This window comes from Typopeltis vanoorti, chromosome 14, assembly GCF_054136105.1.
Source record: "Typopeltis vanoorti isolate ZY-2024b chromosome 14, IOZ_Tvanoo_1.0, whole genome shotgun sequence".
In the NCBI taxonomy this organism is placed as follows: domain Eukaryota; kingdom Metazoa; phylum Arthropoda; class Arachnida; order Uropygi; family Thelyphonidae; genus Typopeltis; species Typopeltis vanoorti.
The window spans coordinates 113,993,044-114,009,702 of NC_143562.1; the positions used below are offsets into that span (position 1 = coordinate 113,993,044).

Sequence of the window (16,659 nt, forward strand, 5' to 3'; positions counted from 1 at the left end):
TGGATATTATGTAAATAATGTGTTCCAATGGTAAATATTTGTAATTTTCCTCAGTCGAATATTAACAACTTAACACCTGGTTATTCCAACAAATGACCTATTAACAATTACATTGGAGTTACCAGGTGTTAAGTTAAGTTAAGGGGATAATAAATCCCTTATTATTTTAAAGCCGGATACGAAAATCAGAGATCGAAATCTAAGAGTTTCATGCTGAAGAACTATCGGCGAGTCCAAGCATAAGTCATCACCTGGGAGGTACAACACTAGGGCAACTCGAAGCAAAGGTGGAACAAGATCCATCACTATCCTTAATATTTTCTCATAATGTAAAACGCAGCTCCTAGGAGATGTATTACTGTTTTACATTATGAGGAGAGGTCACTACCCAGACGGGTGTTAAGTTGTTAATATTCAATTGAGGAAAATTGCAAATATTTACCATTGGAATGACTGCTTTTTCTTCAAATGAGTAGAAAGGCTTATTGTTGGTAGTTCATGTTCAATTTTTTTTATCACAGCTTAATTCTCAACACAAGGTACTGATAAGAAAATGAATAAATTTATTTATTTACTTAGTTGCCACTATTTTGCTGGTTTTCTACCTAACATCTTCAAAGCACAAAATGGTTTGTCACAGTGCACAAATAGCAACAATTAGTTAATAGCAGGAAACAGTTCAAAATTGTAACGGACAACATCAAGAACTAAAGTCCTGACTGGTACCATCTGTTGTTGGTTATATATATATTTATTTACTTCATTGTTGATCCAACAATAGATGGTGCAAATGAGGACATTAGTTCTTGATGTTGTCCATTACAGTTTTAAACTGTTTCCGACTCTTAAATAATTGTTGCTCTTTGTATACTGTGATAAACTGTTTTTTTGGCTCTGAAGATGCTGGGTAGAAAACCAGCAATTAAGTAAATAAAAAATATTCAATTAATTAGTACCTTGTGTTGTGAATTAAACCATGGCAAAAAAAAAAAGTTTGGATAATAAGTCTGCCATAAATAATAAATAATAATATCATAGATAATAAATCTGTCAAGAATATAGCTATTTTATCACCAATTGGTGACAGTGATCATGCTGTTCTTTCTTGGGAAGTATCTACTTGTACTAAAGCTCCAATTAAATCAGGCTATATTCTGAATTACAAAGCTGGAAATTATGATCAACTTAGAAGAATATTATCTTTGGTTCCATGATATCAGTTACTGAATGGAAAAAATGTCAGCAATGCATGGGAATCTTGAAGTGCTTGGATGAGGCAGTATCTGAATGTATCCCTAGTGTTCAAAGAGTAAATAGGTTGGGTGTGAAATGGATGTGCAGCCTTATTAAGATAGAGATCCACAAAAAGAAGATGATGTGGAAAGAATATCGTGAGAATAAGAGTGAGAGGAGTTATGAAATATATAAAGCTCAGGCCAGAAAAGTAATGAGTATTGTGAGAAAAGCTAAAACAGAGTATGAAAAGAAATTGGCCATGCAAGCTAAAGGCAATCCAAAAGAATTTTATCGTTATGCCGCAAGCAAAAGGAAGAATGAATGTGGAAGAATAAATTTATTGAATGCAGATGGTACGTGAGTGTCAGATGCTAAGGAGATTGTTCAGTTAATGAGTGCTCACTTTGCTAAGATATATCAACCAGGCGTATGTAGTATGGTGCACAGTGCTATTGCTACATTGAATGAAGAGTTTCATGAAGAGGCTCATGAAAATGAGGTTGAAGAGCTTTTGCATAACCTGGATAAGAATTTGTCAATAGGGACAGATGGAATATCTGCCTGTTTGTTAAAGGAATGTTCAGCTGAATTGGCTAGGCCTTTCACACATTTGTATAACTTGAGTCTCAGCTCAGGAATGGAAGGAATGTAATATAGTTCCATTGCACAAAGGTGGTGCAAAAACTGATGTGTCTAACTTTCAACCTATTAGTATTTCTGGTGTGGTAGTGAAGATTTTAGAGAAGTTAGTAAGAACTCGCATACAGAAATGGATAGACAATCATTCTATATTCTGCAGGGAACAGCATGGGTTTACTAAAGGAAGGTCATGTTTTAGCAATTTGCTCATATTTTATAACAGTGTTACGGCCGAGTTGGATAAAGGAAATGGATACACTATGATAATGTTGGATTTTTCTAAGGCATTTGATAGGATACCACACGATAGGCTGTTGCGTAAACTGGAGAATATGGGATTGGAACATAATCTATTGACTTGGATCGGGGGATGGTTAACAGACAGATATCAAAAAGTGGTATACAGTGGGTGTGAATCTGCCAGATTTAAGGTAACCAGTGGTGTACCTCAGGGTTCAGTCCTTGGGCAATTATTGTTCAATCTATACATTAAGGACTTCAAGCAGGGTCTGTCATCAGATTTGCAATTGTTTGCTGATGATGCGAAGATAGGCAGGAAAATCAAGGCTGCTACTGATATTCAGCAATTACAAAATGATTTGAATAGACTGGAAATCTGGGCAAATGAAAATGGCTGTCAGTTTAATGTTAGTAAGTGTATATACACTTTGGCTTGATTAGAGATCCAGTGGCATATTATATTAGCAGGGTTATGCTACAAGAAACGGAAGAGGCAAGGGATCTTGGTGTATTGGTGGATAAGAATTTAAAGTTCAAAGATCACATAGCAAAAGTTGCAAATACGACTCAGAGGTTGAAAGTTTATTTTTCACTTGGTTAGAGTATAATAAATTTAGTTTAATCCTTTATCCAAGTGTGAGCAAACAAAGTTTGCACCTGAAAGTATCTTCAGGACTGGGTTAAGGTGGTACAACACCAGGGCAACTCGTTGCAAAGGTGGAGCAAGATACCAACACTCCTATCTCAGTATCTCCTATAATGCAAAACACATCTCCTTGACAGATATGTCTAATGTTATGCATTAAGGGAGGGGCCACTACCCAGACTAGTTTTGACCTTTATTGAGGTCTCTTCAGTGGGAGCCAGGCCCAAGTGGAGACAAGTGGAGATATCAGGCAGAAGCATTAGCAGGTCATCTCTACCTATAGGAATTGCCAATTGGTGTGCCACCCTTTTTTTAATAATTTACTCTGGATTTAGAGAAAGATGTTGAAAGTTTATTTTTCACTTGGTTAGAGTATAATAAATTTAGTTTAATCCTTTATCCAAGTGTGAGCAAACAAAGTTTGCACCTGAAAGTATCTTCAGGACTGGGTTAAGGTGGTACAACACCAGGGCAACTCGTTGCAAAGGTGGAGCAAGTACCAACACTCCTATCTCAGTATCTCCTATACTGCAAAACACATCTCCTTGACAGATATGTCTAATGTTATGCATTAAGGGAGGGGCCACTACCCAGACTAGTTTCAACCTTTATTGAGGTCTCTTCAGTGGGAGCCAGGCCCAAGTTGAGATATCAGGTAGAAGCATTAGCAGGTCATCTCTACCTATAGGAACCCTTAACCCAGTCCTGAAGATACTTTCAGGTAGTGGCCCCTCCCTTAATGCATAACATTAGACATATCTGTCAAGGAGATGTGTTTTGCACTCCACCTTTGCAACGAGTTGCCCTGGTGTTGTACCACCTTAACCCAGTCCTGAAGATACTTTCAGGTGCAAACTTTGTTTGCTCACACTTGGATAAAGGATTAAACTAAATTTATTATACTCTAACCAAGTGAAAAATAAACTTTCAACATCTTTCTCTAAATCCAGAGTAAATTATTAAAAAAAGGGTGGCACACCAATTGGCAATTCCTATAGGTAGTGATGACCTGCTAATGCTTCTGCGTGATATCTCCACTTGGGCCTGGCTCCCACTGAAGAGACCTCAATAAAGGTCGAAACTAGTCTGGGTAGTGGCCCCCTCCCTTAATGCATAACATTAGACATATCTGTCAAGGAGATGTGTTTTGCATTATAGGAGATACTGAGATAGGAGAGTTGGTAGCTTGCTCCACCTTTGCAACGAGTTGCCCTGGTGTTGTACCACCTCAACCCAGTCCTGAAGATACTTTCAGGTGCAAACTTTGTTTGCTCACACTTGGATAAAGGATTAAACTAAATTTATTATACGACTCAGAGGATAATTTCTATGCTGAAGCGAACCTTGGCATGTAAGGATAAGGAAGTAATTTTGCCTCTTTATAAGGTTTTGATAAGACCACACTTCGATTACTGTGCGCAGATTTGGCCTGAGTTCCAAGGGGATAAAGAAGCTGTGGAAAGGGTGCAAAGAAGAGTTACAAAGATTATATCCGGATTATGGGATTTAGATTATGTATCTAAATCCCTGAGGACAGATTGCAAGTATGTGGATTACAGACTCTGGTTAACAGGAAAAAGAGGGATGATAGGATAGAGGTCTATAAACTTTTGAATGGGTGTTATAGCATTTCAAATGATGAAATTTTTCATTATATGGAAGGCGGTGAGAGAACGCGAGGGCACCCATGGAAATTAAGGTTGTTCTCAGTCAAGAAAGGGGTAAGAGGTAGGTTTTTCTCTCAGAGAGCAGTGAGTGAGTGGAATAATTTTCCCTTAGGGGTAGTAAGTGCATCTAGTATAAATGAATTTAAGGGAAGGTATGATAGCTGGGTTGGGTAATTTACAGCCTCCCTCGATGAGTTCTTGACTCCCTGGAGGTCTCAGATAATAATAATAATAAGTAGAATTGCAAACAGCAGATATTAGAATGATTAGTATTTTGTATGTCAGAATTGATGCAGGTTTATTTAAGTAACTTGAAGGTCAGATAGGAAATCTGAAAGTGTCTTGACAGTTACTGTAAATCAAAGTTTTTGGTCTGTTTACATTTACCGTTATGTCAGTTCTTGCTTATGGTTTGTGTATGTATATATATATGTGCCTAATGTTATATCTGTTTTTTTGTAGGGAATTCCAGAAGATCTTCTATTTTTCTTTGCTCACTTACAATTTGGAGGAAAATTGCACAGAGTAGATGAAGATTTATTGATGTACCGTTATCATCCTGAAGCAACTACCTTTTCAGTGCATGAGTATGTGGCTGTTCAATGTGGTCCACAGTATTCACCTAACTTAAGAGATTGTTACCATGATTAATGAAAATGATTTTATAAAAGAAAAATTTATTTATTTACTCAAAAACTGAATAAAAGTAAATTTTACATTGTAATTTGTTATGAATTTCTTCAACCCATCCATCACTTAGGACAGGTAATCCCCTGATTAGGAGTCTATGGTGAATAATGCAGCTGCTTCCCTTAAGGACAGGTACCTGTAGATATGTGTGGTCACAGGGCCAGTTTATATGTTTTGAGTGACAGAAAAAACAATTTCTGGGAGAAAACCTTCTACCTCCTTATGAGACTAGCTAACTCACCATTTGATTGAAAAGATCTAATAACGGTTACTTACATCATAGATTTGCAGATCTTTTTAACCAAAGGGCTCATCTATACTAAATGAGCTAGGGAGGTCCCTTGTATGAAATTACAAAAATTTAATAGTCAAAGTAGTAAAAAATAGTAAATAAAAAAAGAAAAACAGAAAATTAATTTGACATCAATACTTACTGAGTCTTATCTTCATTTACTATTTAACATGACTTTGGAACATTGTTCTCAGATCTGGTCCCCAGGATTTGAAGGGGATAAATTAACTATGGAAAGGGTACAAAGGTGGATAACAAAGATGGTTATCAGAACTGTACAATGTTAGTTATGAGGATCAGCTGAGAGAGTGTGGACTGCAAAGTTTGGTGGATAGAAGAAGGAGAGGTGATATGATAGAGACTTTTAAACTGTTGAGAGGTGGTTGCAGGGTTGACACTGGGGAGATCTTTCGCTTGGTTGAACAGCGGGAAGGAATCATGACAAGGGGCCATCCCTGGAAGTTTTGAAAGGAAATTGTGAGAAAGAGAGTGAGGAGTGGTTTCTTTAGATGAAGGTTGGTTGAACCATGGAATGGTTGTTCTCTGGAGCTGGGTTTCCAGACTATGTAAAAAATAAATTAAAATTACAATATATATATATATATATATATATATATTTTTTTTTTTTTAAAGAATAAATATTTAATGACGTAAACCGAGATAAATTATGAAGTTTTAATGAAAATGAAACAACTAGTTTCAGCCTTTTACAGATTTCTTCAGGTATCCACTAAAGGTAGAACACAGTAATAAAAATTGAAGTTACAAAAAACTGAGAATTACAGGCAAAAAATGCAATGCATAATTGACACAAAAACGTTGTATTTTTCAAGTTGTTCTATCTAAAGCGCTATTCTTTGTTGCATGCGAGCTTGCAAGTTCTCGTGAACACCAGTATTGAACAACTACAGCATGGCTGTCAGGGATGTTGTAACTCAAATTGTTGTTCAAATGTTCAGGATTAAGCGAAAAATGTTTTCGGATTTAACCCAGCAAACTGAGTGACTCTGTAGATCATGATCAGGATTGTTTGAGAAAAGAACATGACTGGATAGGGCAGATGCATGTGATCTTTTATAGGAGATGTCTGTCTTATGTTCCTGTATACGAAGTTCAATAGATTTGTTAGTCTGTCCAAAATAAGGAATATTACAATCGCAACACAACTTGTAAACACCTGGATATTTCAGGTTGTGATGAATAGGCTTCGGATGGCTTATAAGAGAACAGACTTTAGGGAGTGTAATGAAAAACGTCCTGATGTTGTATTTTTTAAGGACTTTAGCCAATTTATTGGAGACTGAACGAATGTAAGGTATTGAGATACTACCTTTAAAATCAGTAGTTTCTATAGTACACTGCCTAGGAGGATCCAGAAGAAATTTCTTAATCGTTTTTTCAGAATATCCATTTTGTTTAAAGATAAGAGAAAACTATATACTATATATTTTCTATATACAGAAAACCCACTCATACCAACAGATATCTGCACTGTCAATCTCATCATTTTCCACCACAAAAGCTCGGAACTATTTCTACCTTATGACACAGAGCACGTTCTCTTTTAAATGAACCTTTCTCAGGTCGCTACATTCACAATTCTTCTGCTCATCATCCATCTCAGAAATCTGGCATTATTTAATCAATAGTTTCCAGAGCACACAAATTCTGCTCTTCAGAAGAATCTCTAAACCAAGAATTAGAAGTATTCAAAAATACAGCCATCCTAAATGGATATAATCCAAAAACAACTCAAAAAATCATCTGTCACTTTCCCACACATCAAACCAGACAAGAAGTCGTCCATAGGATTCCCATACCTTACGTCAAAGGCATCTCCGAACGTCTTTCTAAAATTATGAAGAAATGCAATTTTGCCACTACTTACAAACTTATCAACCAAATTTACAACTTGTTACCTTCTCCTAAGGACAAACTCTCACCTTTGATGTTGCCTGGCGTTTATGAGATTCCATGATCATGCAAATTGTATTACTTTGGACAGACAGGTAGGTCTGTTCAGAAGCGCATCTCGGAACATCAAGACCACATTCATCTTTTTAAACCACAAACGTCTGGCCTCTCTCAACACGGAATTGAAAATCCAAGCCATAGGATCCATTGGGAAAAGTCTAAACTTTTACATAGATCTTTATATAAACATGAACGTTTATATAAAGAAAGTTCTGAAGCCCTACTACACAGACGAAATTTAAACCGCAATGACGTTCTTACTATTCCTAAAGTATGGGAAATTGTCATACAAAATTATGTAAAATAATTATTAGGTTTTTTTTTTTATATTTCTGTAGCACGTTACGCACGTTTAATGAGATTCTATTGTAATCATGCACCCTAACTGTATGTTATTCCTATTATTGTTTAAACTACTGTACTCATGATATCCTAAGATACTTAGGATGAAATATTTACAATTAAATAATTTTCACTGTGGTTAATAAGTGTGTTTCTTTTAATTATGATCTCGCCACAGGTTTCGTTATTTAAAAAAAAATAAGGAATATTACAATCGCACCACAACTTGTAAACATCTGGATATTTCAGGTTGTGATGAATAGGCTTCAGATGTCTTATAAGAGAACGGACTTCAGGGAGTGTAGTGAAAAATATCCTGATGTTGTATTTTTTAAGGACTTTAGCCAATTTATTGGAGACTGAACTAATGTAAGGTATTGAGATGCTACCTTTAAAATCAGTAGTCTCCAGCCCTGCCATTCTTAAAATGTATTTGCTGTACAAGTTAAACAGGTATAGAGATAAAATACATCCTTGTCGCTCCCCTTTACCTATTGTGAAATACTCAGTTTCTTCAAGATCTCTTCAGACAGTAGCTTCTTGTTTGTAATAAAGATTCCTCAGAATGATAATGAAATGCTCAGGAATATCAAAAGAATGTCTGCCTTTGTTTTACGTGATCTACACTCAAAGCCTCACAGTAGTCAAGGAAACAAAGGTAGACATTCTTTTGATATTCCTGTGCTCTTTCTATTATCCATTTCACAGTGGTGATCTGATCTCTTGTTCCTTTGCCTTTTTGAAATCCTGCCTGTTCATCTGGCATTCTCTCTTCATGAATGGTTCCAGTCTTTTCTGAATGATCTTAAGTAAGACTTTACTTGCATGAGAAATTAGCGCTATAGTTCTGTAGTTTTCGCACTCTCTTGCATTGCCTTTCTTCAATAAAGATATATAAACTGATTTTTTCCATTCCCTAGGCCATGTAGTGATGATCCAAATTTGCTGATATAGAGCTGTTAAAATTTTAACTGCCTCTTCTTCCAGGGCTTTGAGCAGCTCAATAGGTATTCTGTTGTTCATAATAAAGATTTCTCAGAATCTCAGAATCTGTGATAACGAAATGCTCTGGAATATCAAAAGAATGTCTGCCTTTGTTTCACATGATCTACACTCAAAACCATACTGTAGTCAAGGAAACTCCTGGTGCTTTCTTACTGGATAGCTGTTGCAGTGCCCACCTCACTTCACTCTGCAGTGGTACTGGTCCCTGTGTATAATCCTGCTCTTCAAATTTCTCAGTAATTTTGGAGTCCTTTCTGTAAAAGGCTTCTGTATGATATCCTTTGTGATTACTTTTTAATATTGTCACCTTGGCATTAAACTTCCCTGTCAGTTCATTGATCTTTTTGAAAAGATCTCTTGTTTTTCATTTCTTGTTTTGGTCTTCTGTTTGTGGACATTCCTGGTTAAAATATTTTTCCTTGTCTCTTCTTGAAACTCTGCATTCAAATGCCTTACTTCCTGCAAATTTCCCGTGGTCTTCATTTTCCTCCTTTCCTGAGCAGTTTTGATGGCATCTTTTGACAGCCATTTAAACTTCTTCTTACAAACTGTTGGAATATTCTTCTTTGCTTCTGTTTTAATTATATCTTTAATCTCTTCCCATAGTTCATCCAGTTCTCTTTCACACAAATTGAGTGTGCTGAATCTGTTCTGTATACTAATATTGTATTTGGCTGGTATGTTTCCAAGATCATATCTGATCGACATTTGTGATGTTTTCTGTTTCTGTTATTTCACATGTATCATAGCCAATAATAATTCATCGTCTGTTCCACAGTCAGCACCTGGAAAAGTCTTGACAGACTGAATTGCATTTTTCCATCTTCTTTGTCCAAGTAAATAGTCAATTTGATTTTTGTATTGTCCATCAGGTGATATCCATGTTGTACAATCTCCATTTGTGTTGTTTAAAGGCAGGTGTTAGCAACAATGAATTCTCTGCACAAAACTCAACTAGTCTTTTCCCTACAGTGTTATGAATACCTAAACCAAAATGACCTGTTATTTCTTGTTCCTCAGTTTCTCCCACTTTTGCATTCCATTCTACAATAAGTAGCCATAAATCTCGCTTTGGTGTTGCATCTATCACTGCTTGTAACTTGCCATAAAATTCTTCTATGTCTTCTTCTGGTGCCTCTGTAGTGGGTGCATAAACCTGTATGATGGTCATATTCATCGGATGTCCACTGACTCTGAGAGAAATTATTCTGTCACTCACTGGATTATAGCCTAATACATACCTGGCCATCTTTTTCCTGAGTAAGAAAGATACTCCATTTTTACGACTCATCTCATATCCTAAGTAATACACTATATAGTCTCCTGACTGAAAATGGCCCATTCCTGTCCATCCAAGTTCACTTATTCCCAATATATCCAGCTTCTTGTGCTCCATTTCTATCTTTACTTATTTCCAGCTTACCTTGGTTCATACTTCTAACATTCCAAGTTCCAATGTTGAGGGTTCTTGTGAAACAGGGAGCCTTCCTTTTCCAACTAGCAACATCTGCAACCAAGCTTCCTTCTGGGCTTGACCTGGACACATCATAACAACTGGTTCTACTTCTGGAAGCCCACTGTTCTTCCCCAGTTGCATGTTGGATGCCTTCAGGCCCAGGGGTCTTACCATCCAGCACTCTATCATACTTTCTCATTTTTGGCATGTTCATAGGATGTTCTTGGCAAGGTACAGAGGTGGTTTGCCATTGCCTTCCTCTGAAATATTTTTTTCTTTCCAGTTTAGCTCCGCACTGTTCTGTGAAAACAGGGGCACCTCTGGAAGGATGTGACTCGACTCTTTGCCTGGTAAAGGAGAGGCTAATTCTTTGTATTAGAGATGTATTGTGCATATCTTGACCCTGGAATAATTCCCAGTAAGGAAATTATCACGTACTCCCTGTAGGCAAGTAGGTTAAGGAGAAATCTGTTAGTATTTCTTCATGAACTAGAGATTGTAGTCTGTGTGGGAAAACTGTGAAAAGAAGGCTGTTCCAAAAAAAAACAGAGGAAGATAGCATGAAAGAGAAATATTAGAAGTTAGTTTGATAAGATTGAAGCTGAACTGAACTGTGTGTGTGGATATTGACTCTTCCCCCCCCCTTCCTCCCTGCTGGTTGCATTTTTACATGTTTACTGGAAACTAGAGGATTGATGGTAGCAGTGAGTTCAGCAGATCAGACTGTTATTGCTTCAAGATTCAGGCAGCTACAAATAATCCCTAAGATGTTTTCATGAAGTATAGATAGCTGCATATCATGAATTTTTGCCGAAGACCTTCAACATTTATTAAGAACAGAAATATATATCATTATTTAACATGGATTAGAACACACAGAATTTTCAACATGGAACAATGAAAATTGTTCTGCACAGTGATGACTCTTGGTAAATACTCTTCTGGACACGCCATACAATGGATGTATTTGAGAGGATGGAGAATACTGAATGCTTTTTACTTGAATACCTCTCAGTAATGAAGTGTAGAGGTGGCAGTGCAACAGTGTGAAGTTTTTTCTCATATGAATTAAAAGTAGTTCTCCTAGTCACAGGGCATGGAATTATTATGACTAGGTCCTATACTCATCTTACAGTGGTAGTGCTTATTATGTTGTAACTTTCTGTGGTTCTGGCCCTTACACATCAACTAACATCATCCTTAAGATGCATCTGCATTTTGAACTGCATCCCAACACAATGATGCATGTCACATAGCAATCATTATAAATGTATCTATTAATGAGAATAACATTATAACAAATTGCTAACATGAAACATCATCCTGAACCAAGAACTACAAGGCTTGGGATGAACTGGAATGCAGAAGTAGGGAATGACCCAAATACCAGTTTTCATTATTAAAACTTTACTAATGGTTTAAAATTGGCAAACTCAGTACCATCAACTTTCATTCTGAAATTAATACTCTCATTTCTGATACATTAAGCATTTATTACAGCCAAAGACAGGACAACATGGTATTAATTTCTGTTAATAATGACATGTTATATCATCAGAGAATGTGACTATGAATGAAGTGTCTAATCTTATCCCGATTTAGTGAAGAATGACCAGAATTAATTGCGTAAGCTGTAGCCAGTCACGTGAGAAATTCTGTAAAGAAGGGATATGTAGAACTACAAGGCTGGTGATTATGGAAAGCTTAGGAGACGAATGGGAGCTATAGTGTGAAAAGAAAGTTGAGTGGTAAGCTGACACTCTACATGAGCATTGATCAAGAGCTATTTAACAGCAGTAATATTTCTGTTCCTTAGGTGAAAAGGATAAACAAGATAGGACTAAAATGAATGAATGAAGAGATTACATGTGAAATCTGGAAGAAGTAGCTACTGTGGAGGCAACACAAGATGAATGTTGGTAATGATCAGTTGCATGAAGAGTACAAAGAGTAGACCTGGAAGGTGACTCGGTTGGTAAAGGCATCAAAAGTGCAATCTGAGAAGAAACTTCTTCTTCACAACTTCTCAGCACATTCTCATAAAAGATCATCAAAACACTGTCACTGTTTCTATACATATAACCATATATGTACATGTCACAGTTTTTATACATGTAATCCCTCAGACTCCATTGGATTCAGCATTCTTCTCCCAAGCAACTATTCCCACAAGAGGCCACTCCTGCTACAATCAACCCTGATAATTCTAGTTTCCTTGCATTGACACACTGAATTGTTTGGAGAACAACATACTCTTGTGATACCTACACCCTTCTTCAGATATAAGCCATCTCACACACAGTTCCTTTCTGTCCTCAAGTACCCTCCAAGCATCCACATCATCTAAGCCTCTCTTTTGACACACTCTGGCTGACATACCATTCATTATTGATGCTCTTTTCCACAGTTTTGCATTATAATACCTGGGCAATGTACTTACTCACTATCTTCCCTCTCTGTCTTCTTCCATACAACCTCAAGCATGAAACTCAGATCTCTCGCCACTCAATTCACACTGCCTCTCAAGTCATTTGCACCCATCATCACAATCATCTCATCAACTCTTTCACCTTGCTTAATTGCCATAGTCATGTTATCATTCCTCTAAGTAAACAATCCTCTGACATTCTATCTTGCACACCACTAATCTCCACATATCACACTTCTTACCACTCTGTTCCTTCTTTGCTCTTCTGCATCCCTCACTTTCTCTCTCTCTCTCTCCTTTGACACCTTATCTTCTTGTTCTCCAATTACCTTCTGTCCTGTCATCTCTCTCTCCATCTGTATATTGCATCCCTGGTTCCTAAATTGTCTTGGATTCTTTTCAATTCCTCTCTTCTACTAGTTCTGTTCTCTCCCCTTCTATCATTCCCATATTTCTCTTGCTCTGATTTGCTTCACATTCATTATTTTCAGTCTCCTAATCTCATTTTTCACACTTAAGTCATTTCTCATATATTCCACTTCTTCTTTCAGTGTGTCTATATCTCTGCATGCTACCTACCTTCTTGATATTCATCTTTTCAATCAACACCATCCTCCAAAACTACATCTTTCCAACATGCTACATTTCATAATTTTATGTTCTCATTCACATGCTGCTTGTTTTCCTTATGCTTGATCATGCTACTCGAGGTTACAAAGTTCTTCCATTTTCTACATTTTACACAGACATGACTCCCCAGACTTCGTAATAATAATAATAATAGACATGTTTAGATATTGGTTATTATTCATAACAGTGCTTCATGGTATAAACAACACTAGAGGAAAATAAATAATTTATTGCCCTTATTGATATTTCAATGGATTTGAAAACCACCATCCTCAGAGCACCAAATTACAAATGTGGTAGATGCATAGTCCTTATAGATAGTTGTAGAAATAATTTGGGTTATAAATGAAAAGAACAAAAATGATAAGCAAATCTTGTATGAATATAGAGCTCCCTACAGTAGGGGACTGGTTTTGGCTACACTTACTCTAAATTATAAATATTGGAAAAAAAGACATTAAAATTTGACAGAAAAAAAAATTAAGAAGAATAATGGTGTAGTGGTATCATCAGCTTACCTTTGCAGTATTAAACTTTTCTAGAAACAGGAAATCTTTGGAATTTAATGGTTTCCTCTGGGGTTGTCTGAAAGTGTTAAAATATGAAATTATGTCTTCTCTGGATCCTTTCCAGCATATCCTCATCACCATGAAAACCAAATTTTGTTGACCAAATCTGTGCACAATAATCCATGCAAGGCCTGATCAAAGCCTTATACAAGGGAACCAGAATCTCTTTATTTCTGCAAGTTAAGGTCTTCTGCATTATTGCCATAATCTGATGTGATGTCTCTGTACTTCAGATCCTTGTCCACCACCACCACTCCAAGGTCTCTTATCTCCTCACATCCCTCCAAAATTTCTGTGGCAAGATGCAAAGTGTATACTTTGCATCTCGTTGTTACCTAACAAATTTCAGAACCTTACACTTGACAATATTGAAGCGAGAGTTCCATACTGTTGCCCACTCATACAGTCTATTCAAGTCCTCCTGTAAGGCCACAACATCTCCTTGATTCCTCATCACTCTCCCCAGTTTTGCATCATCTGCAAACAGTTGTATATCAGCAGTTGTTACCTAACAAATTTCAGAACCTTACACTTGACAATATTGAAGCGAGAGTTCCATACTGTTGCCCACTCATACAGTCTATTCAAGTCCTCCTGTAAGGCCACAACATCTCCTTGATTCCTCATCACTCTCCCCAGTTTTGCATCATCTGCAAACAGTTGTATATCAGCAGTTAAACCTATCCCAATGTTATTAATATATATAAATTAAATAATAATGGTCAAAAACTGACCCCCTCAGCACACCACTAGTAACTTTCCTTTTTCAAGATACAACACATCTTACTAATACTTATCTGATAGTCATTCATATACTTCGGTTTAGTGACCAACTTATGGCGTGGCAATCTATCAAAAGCCTTTGCATAATCTGAGTATACCACTGTATATTGCATCTCCCTCTAATACATTCATCACCTTGTTATAGTACATAAGCAAGTTTGTAAAACATGACCTACCTTTAACAAAACTATGCTGACAAGCACAAAGAATATCACTGTTATCTACCCATTTTTGTATTCTATCTTTCATCAATCTCTCCGTTACCTTAACTGCAACTCCAGATATACAGGTCAGCCTAATTTGTTGCCTTAACTTTATCCTTAACCTTTGTGAAATGGAAAAATTTTGCCTTCCTTTGGGACTTATGCTGTTGCAAGAATCTCTTGTTGAATAGTCCAAGGCTGATGGTCTTGGACCCTTTCCAACAACTCCTTGGAACATTCCCTTAAGACACATGTAATATGTCATCGAGTCCTATTGCCTTATTGACATCTGACTTATTTAACTCCTCATATACTTCTTGCTCACTCATCATTAAGCCCTCTCATTTTATTCTCTACACTTGAGCTTCTGATTTCACACTGAGGATGAAAACTCTAATGAACTGTTCACTGAACACCTCGACTCTGTCCTCTGCAGCAGTCACCAATCTCCCATTATCATCCATTTACAGCATCTTACCATAATCATTCTTCCTTCTACTTGCCACATATTGAAAAAACTGATGAGGGCTTTCCTTGGCCTGATTTGCTAATTTCTGCTTGTCTTCACTTTTGTTGTCCTTACCAACTGAGTCCCTTTTCTTGCCTGCTTTTTTGCTCTCCAAAATGTCTTCTTCCAGATTTCATGTAATTCCCTCATCCATCCATTTTACGCCTACCTTATTCAGCCTTTTGACCTTCAGAATACATTCACACATAGATGCTGTATTTCTTTGTCATTTCCCAAGCAGCATTTATTTCCTTACTGCTCAACTTCTCATTCCAAGCTGTCTCCTAAGCTTGATATAATCACCAGCCTTGTAGTTCCACATATATCCTTTCCTCACAGAATTTTTTTTTGGCTAGCCACAACCCACATGATCACTCTCACCGGCTGGAGCGAAGTGCGAAACCATACTCACAATGACATTCTCTGATGAAATGATCAGATCTAAAACTCTCGATCCTTGCACGCCCTCTTTTATATACTTTCTTTTTCATTTTCCTTATTCTCAAATGCTATCTCTTCATTTCAATCTATTGTATACTACCATAATTAAAATCACCCAGACACCACACTCCACATTCCCTGCCCTATAGCAACATCCAACTAAATATCTCTTCCTGTTAACCAAAATGATGTGGAGAAACATTTATTACATCACAATGAGTCCTGATCTGGATTTAACATCATTGGGATGAGCAAACTACTGGCCTTGTTGTCAGATAACTCATTTGCTCTCCAACCAATATCATGTATATGTGGGTACAAATCCCAAATTAGGCACAGTTGTTTGTAAATTCCTTCAGTGTGAGATGTGCTTCATTGCCTGGTAAGAAACTGCTGTATTACTTATAGGATGGTTGAATTGGCTTGAAAAAGCTTTGTGTTTGGTTTTTAGGACAGGAGTTCTAGATTATCTCACTAATAGTCCTCCTTTCTAAGTCCTCCCCTCCACTCCTCAATGATAAAGTGTACAATAGGTTTGTAGCCTTTATGGGTAGGATTTACATCAGCTGGAATGTGATAAAGTGGTGCAAGCTAGGTATTACAAGCTAAACAATGCTACTTGGACTGCTGGTCATATGGTAGGAGGAATCATCTAAAATATCTGATTACAAACTAGTAAAAACTAACTCTAAAACTCTAAAAAAAAAGTGGAAAGTATGAAATAAAACCCATACACTACTGAAATTGTGTGTGTAATATTAGTTTCTCTGAAATATCAGTGTTCAATACTTATTTGAATGTTCTGTGTATGTATACACAAAAATGCTAATTGTAATTAAACATTGTTTTTTTAAATTATCAGTAACTATCTATATTTATCTTACTGGATTTGGTATCTGTAGTTAGTTGT

The 16,659-nt window shown here is 36.7% G+C and overlaps 1 protein-coding gene across 8 annotated transcripts in view; it reads left to right on the forward strand.

Moving 5' to 3' along the window:
- The window catches only part of LOC150099845 (queuosine-tRNA galactosyltransferase-like), a 529,602-nt gene that overhangs the window by 389,789 nt on the left and 123,154 nt on the right, over nt 1-16,659 (forward strand). For all 8 annotated transcript variants that reach the window (XM_090403530.1, XM_090403531.1, XM_090403535.1 and 5 more), the window contains one exon: nt 4,891-5,015. In XM_090403530.1, the coding sequence (XP_090259656.1) occupies nt 4,891-5,015 (125 nt within the window). The remainder of the gene's footprint in view (nt 1-4,890; nt 5,016-16,659) is intronic.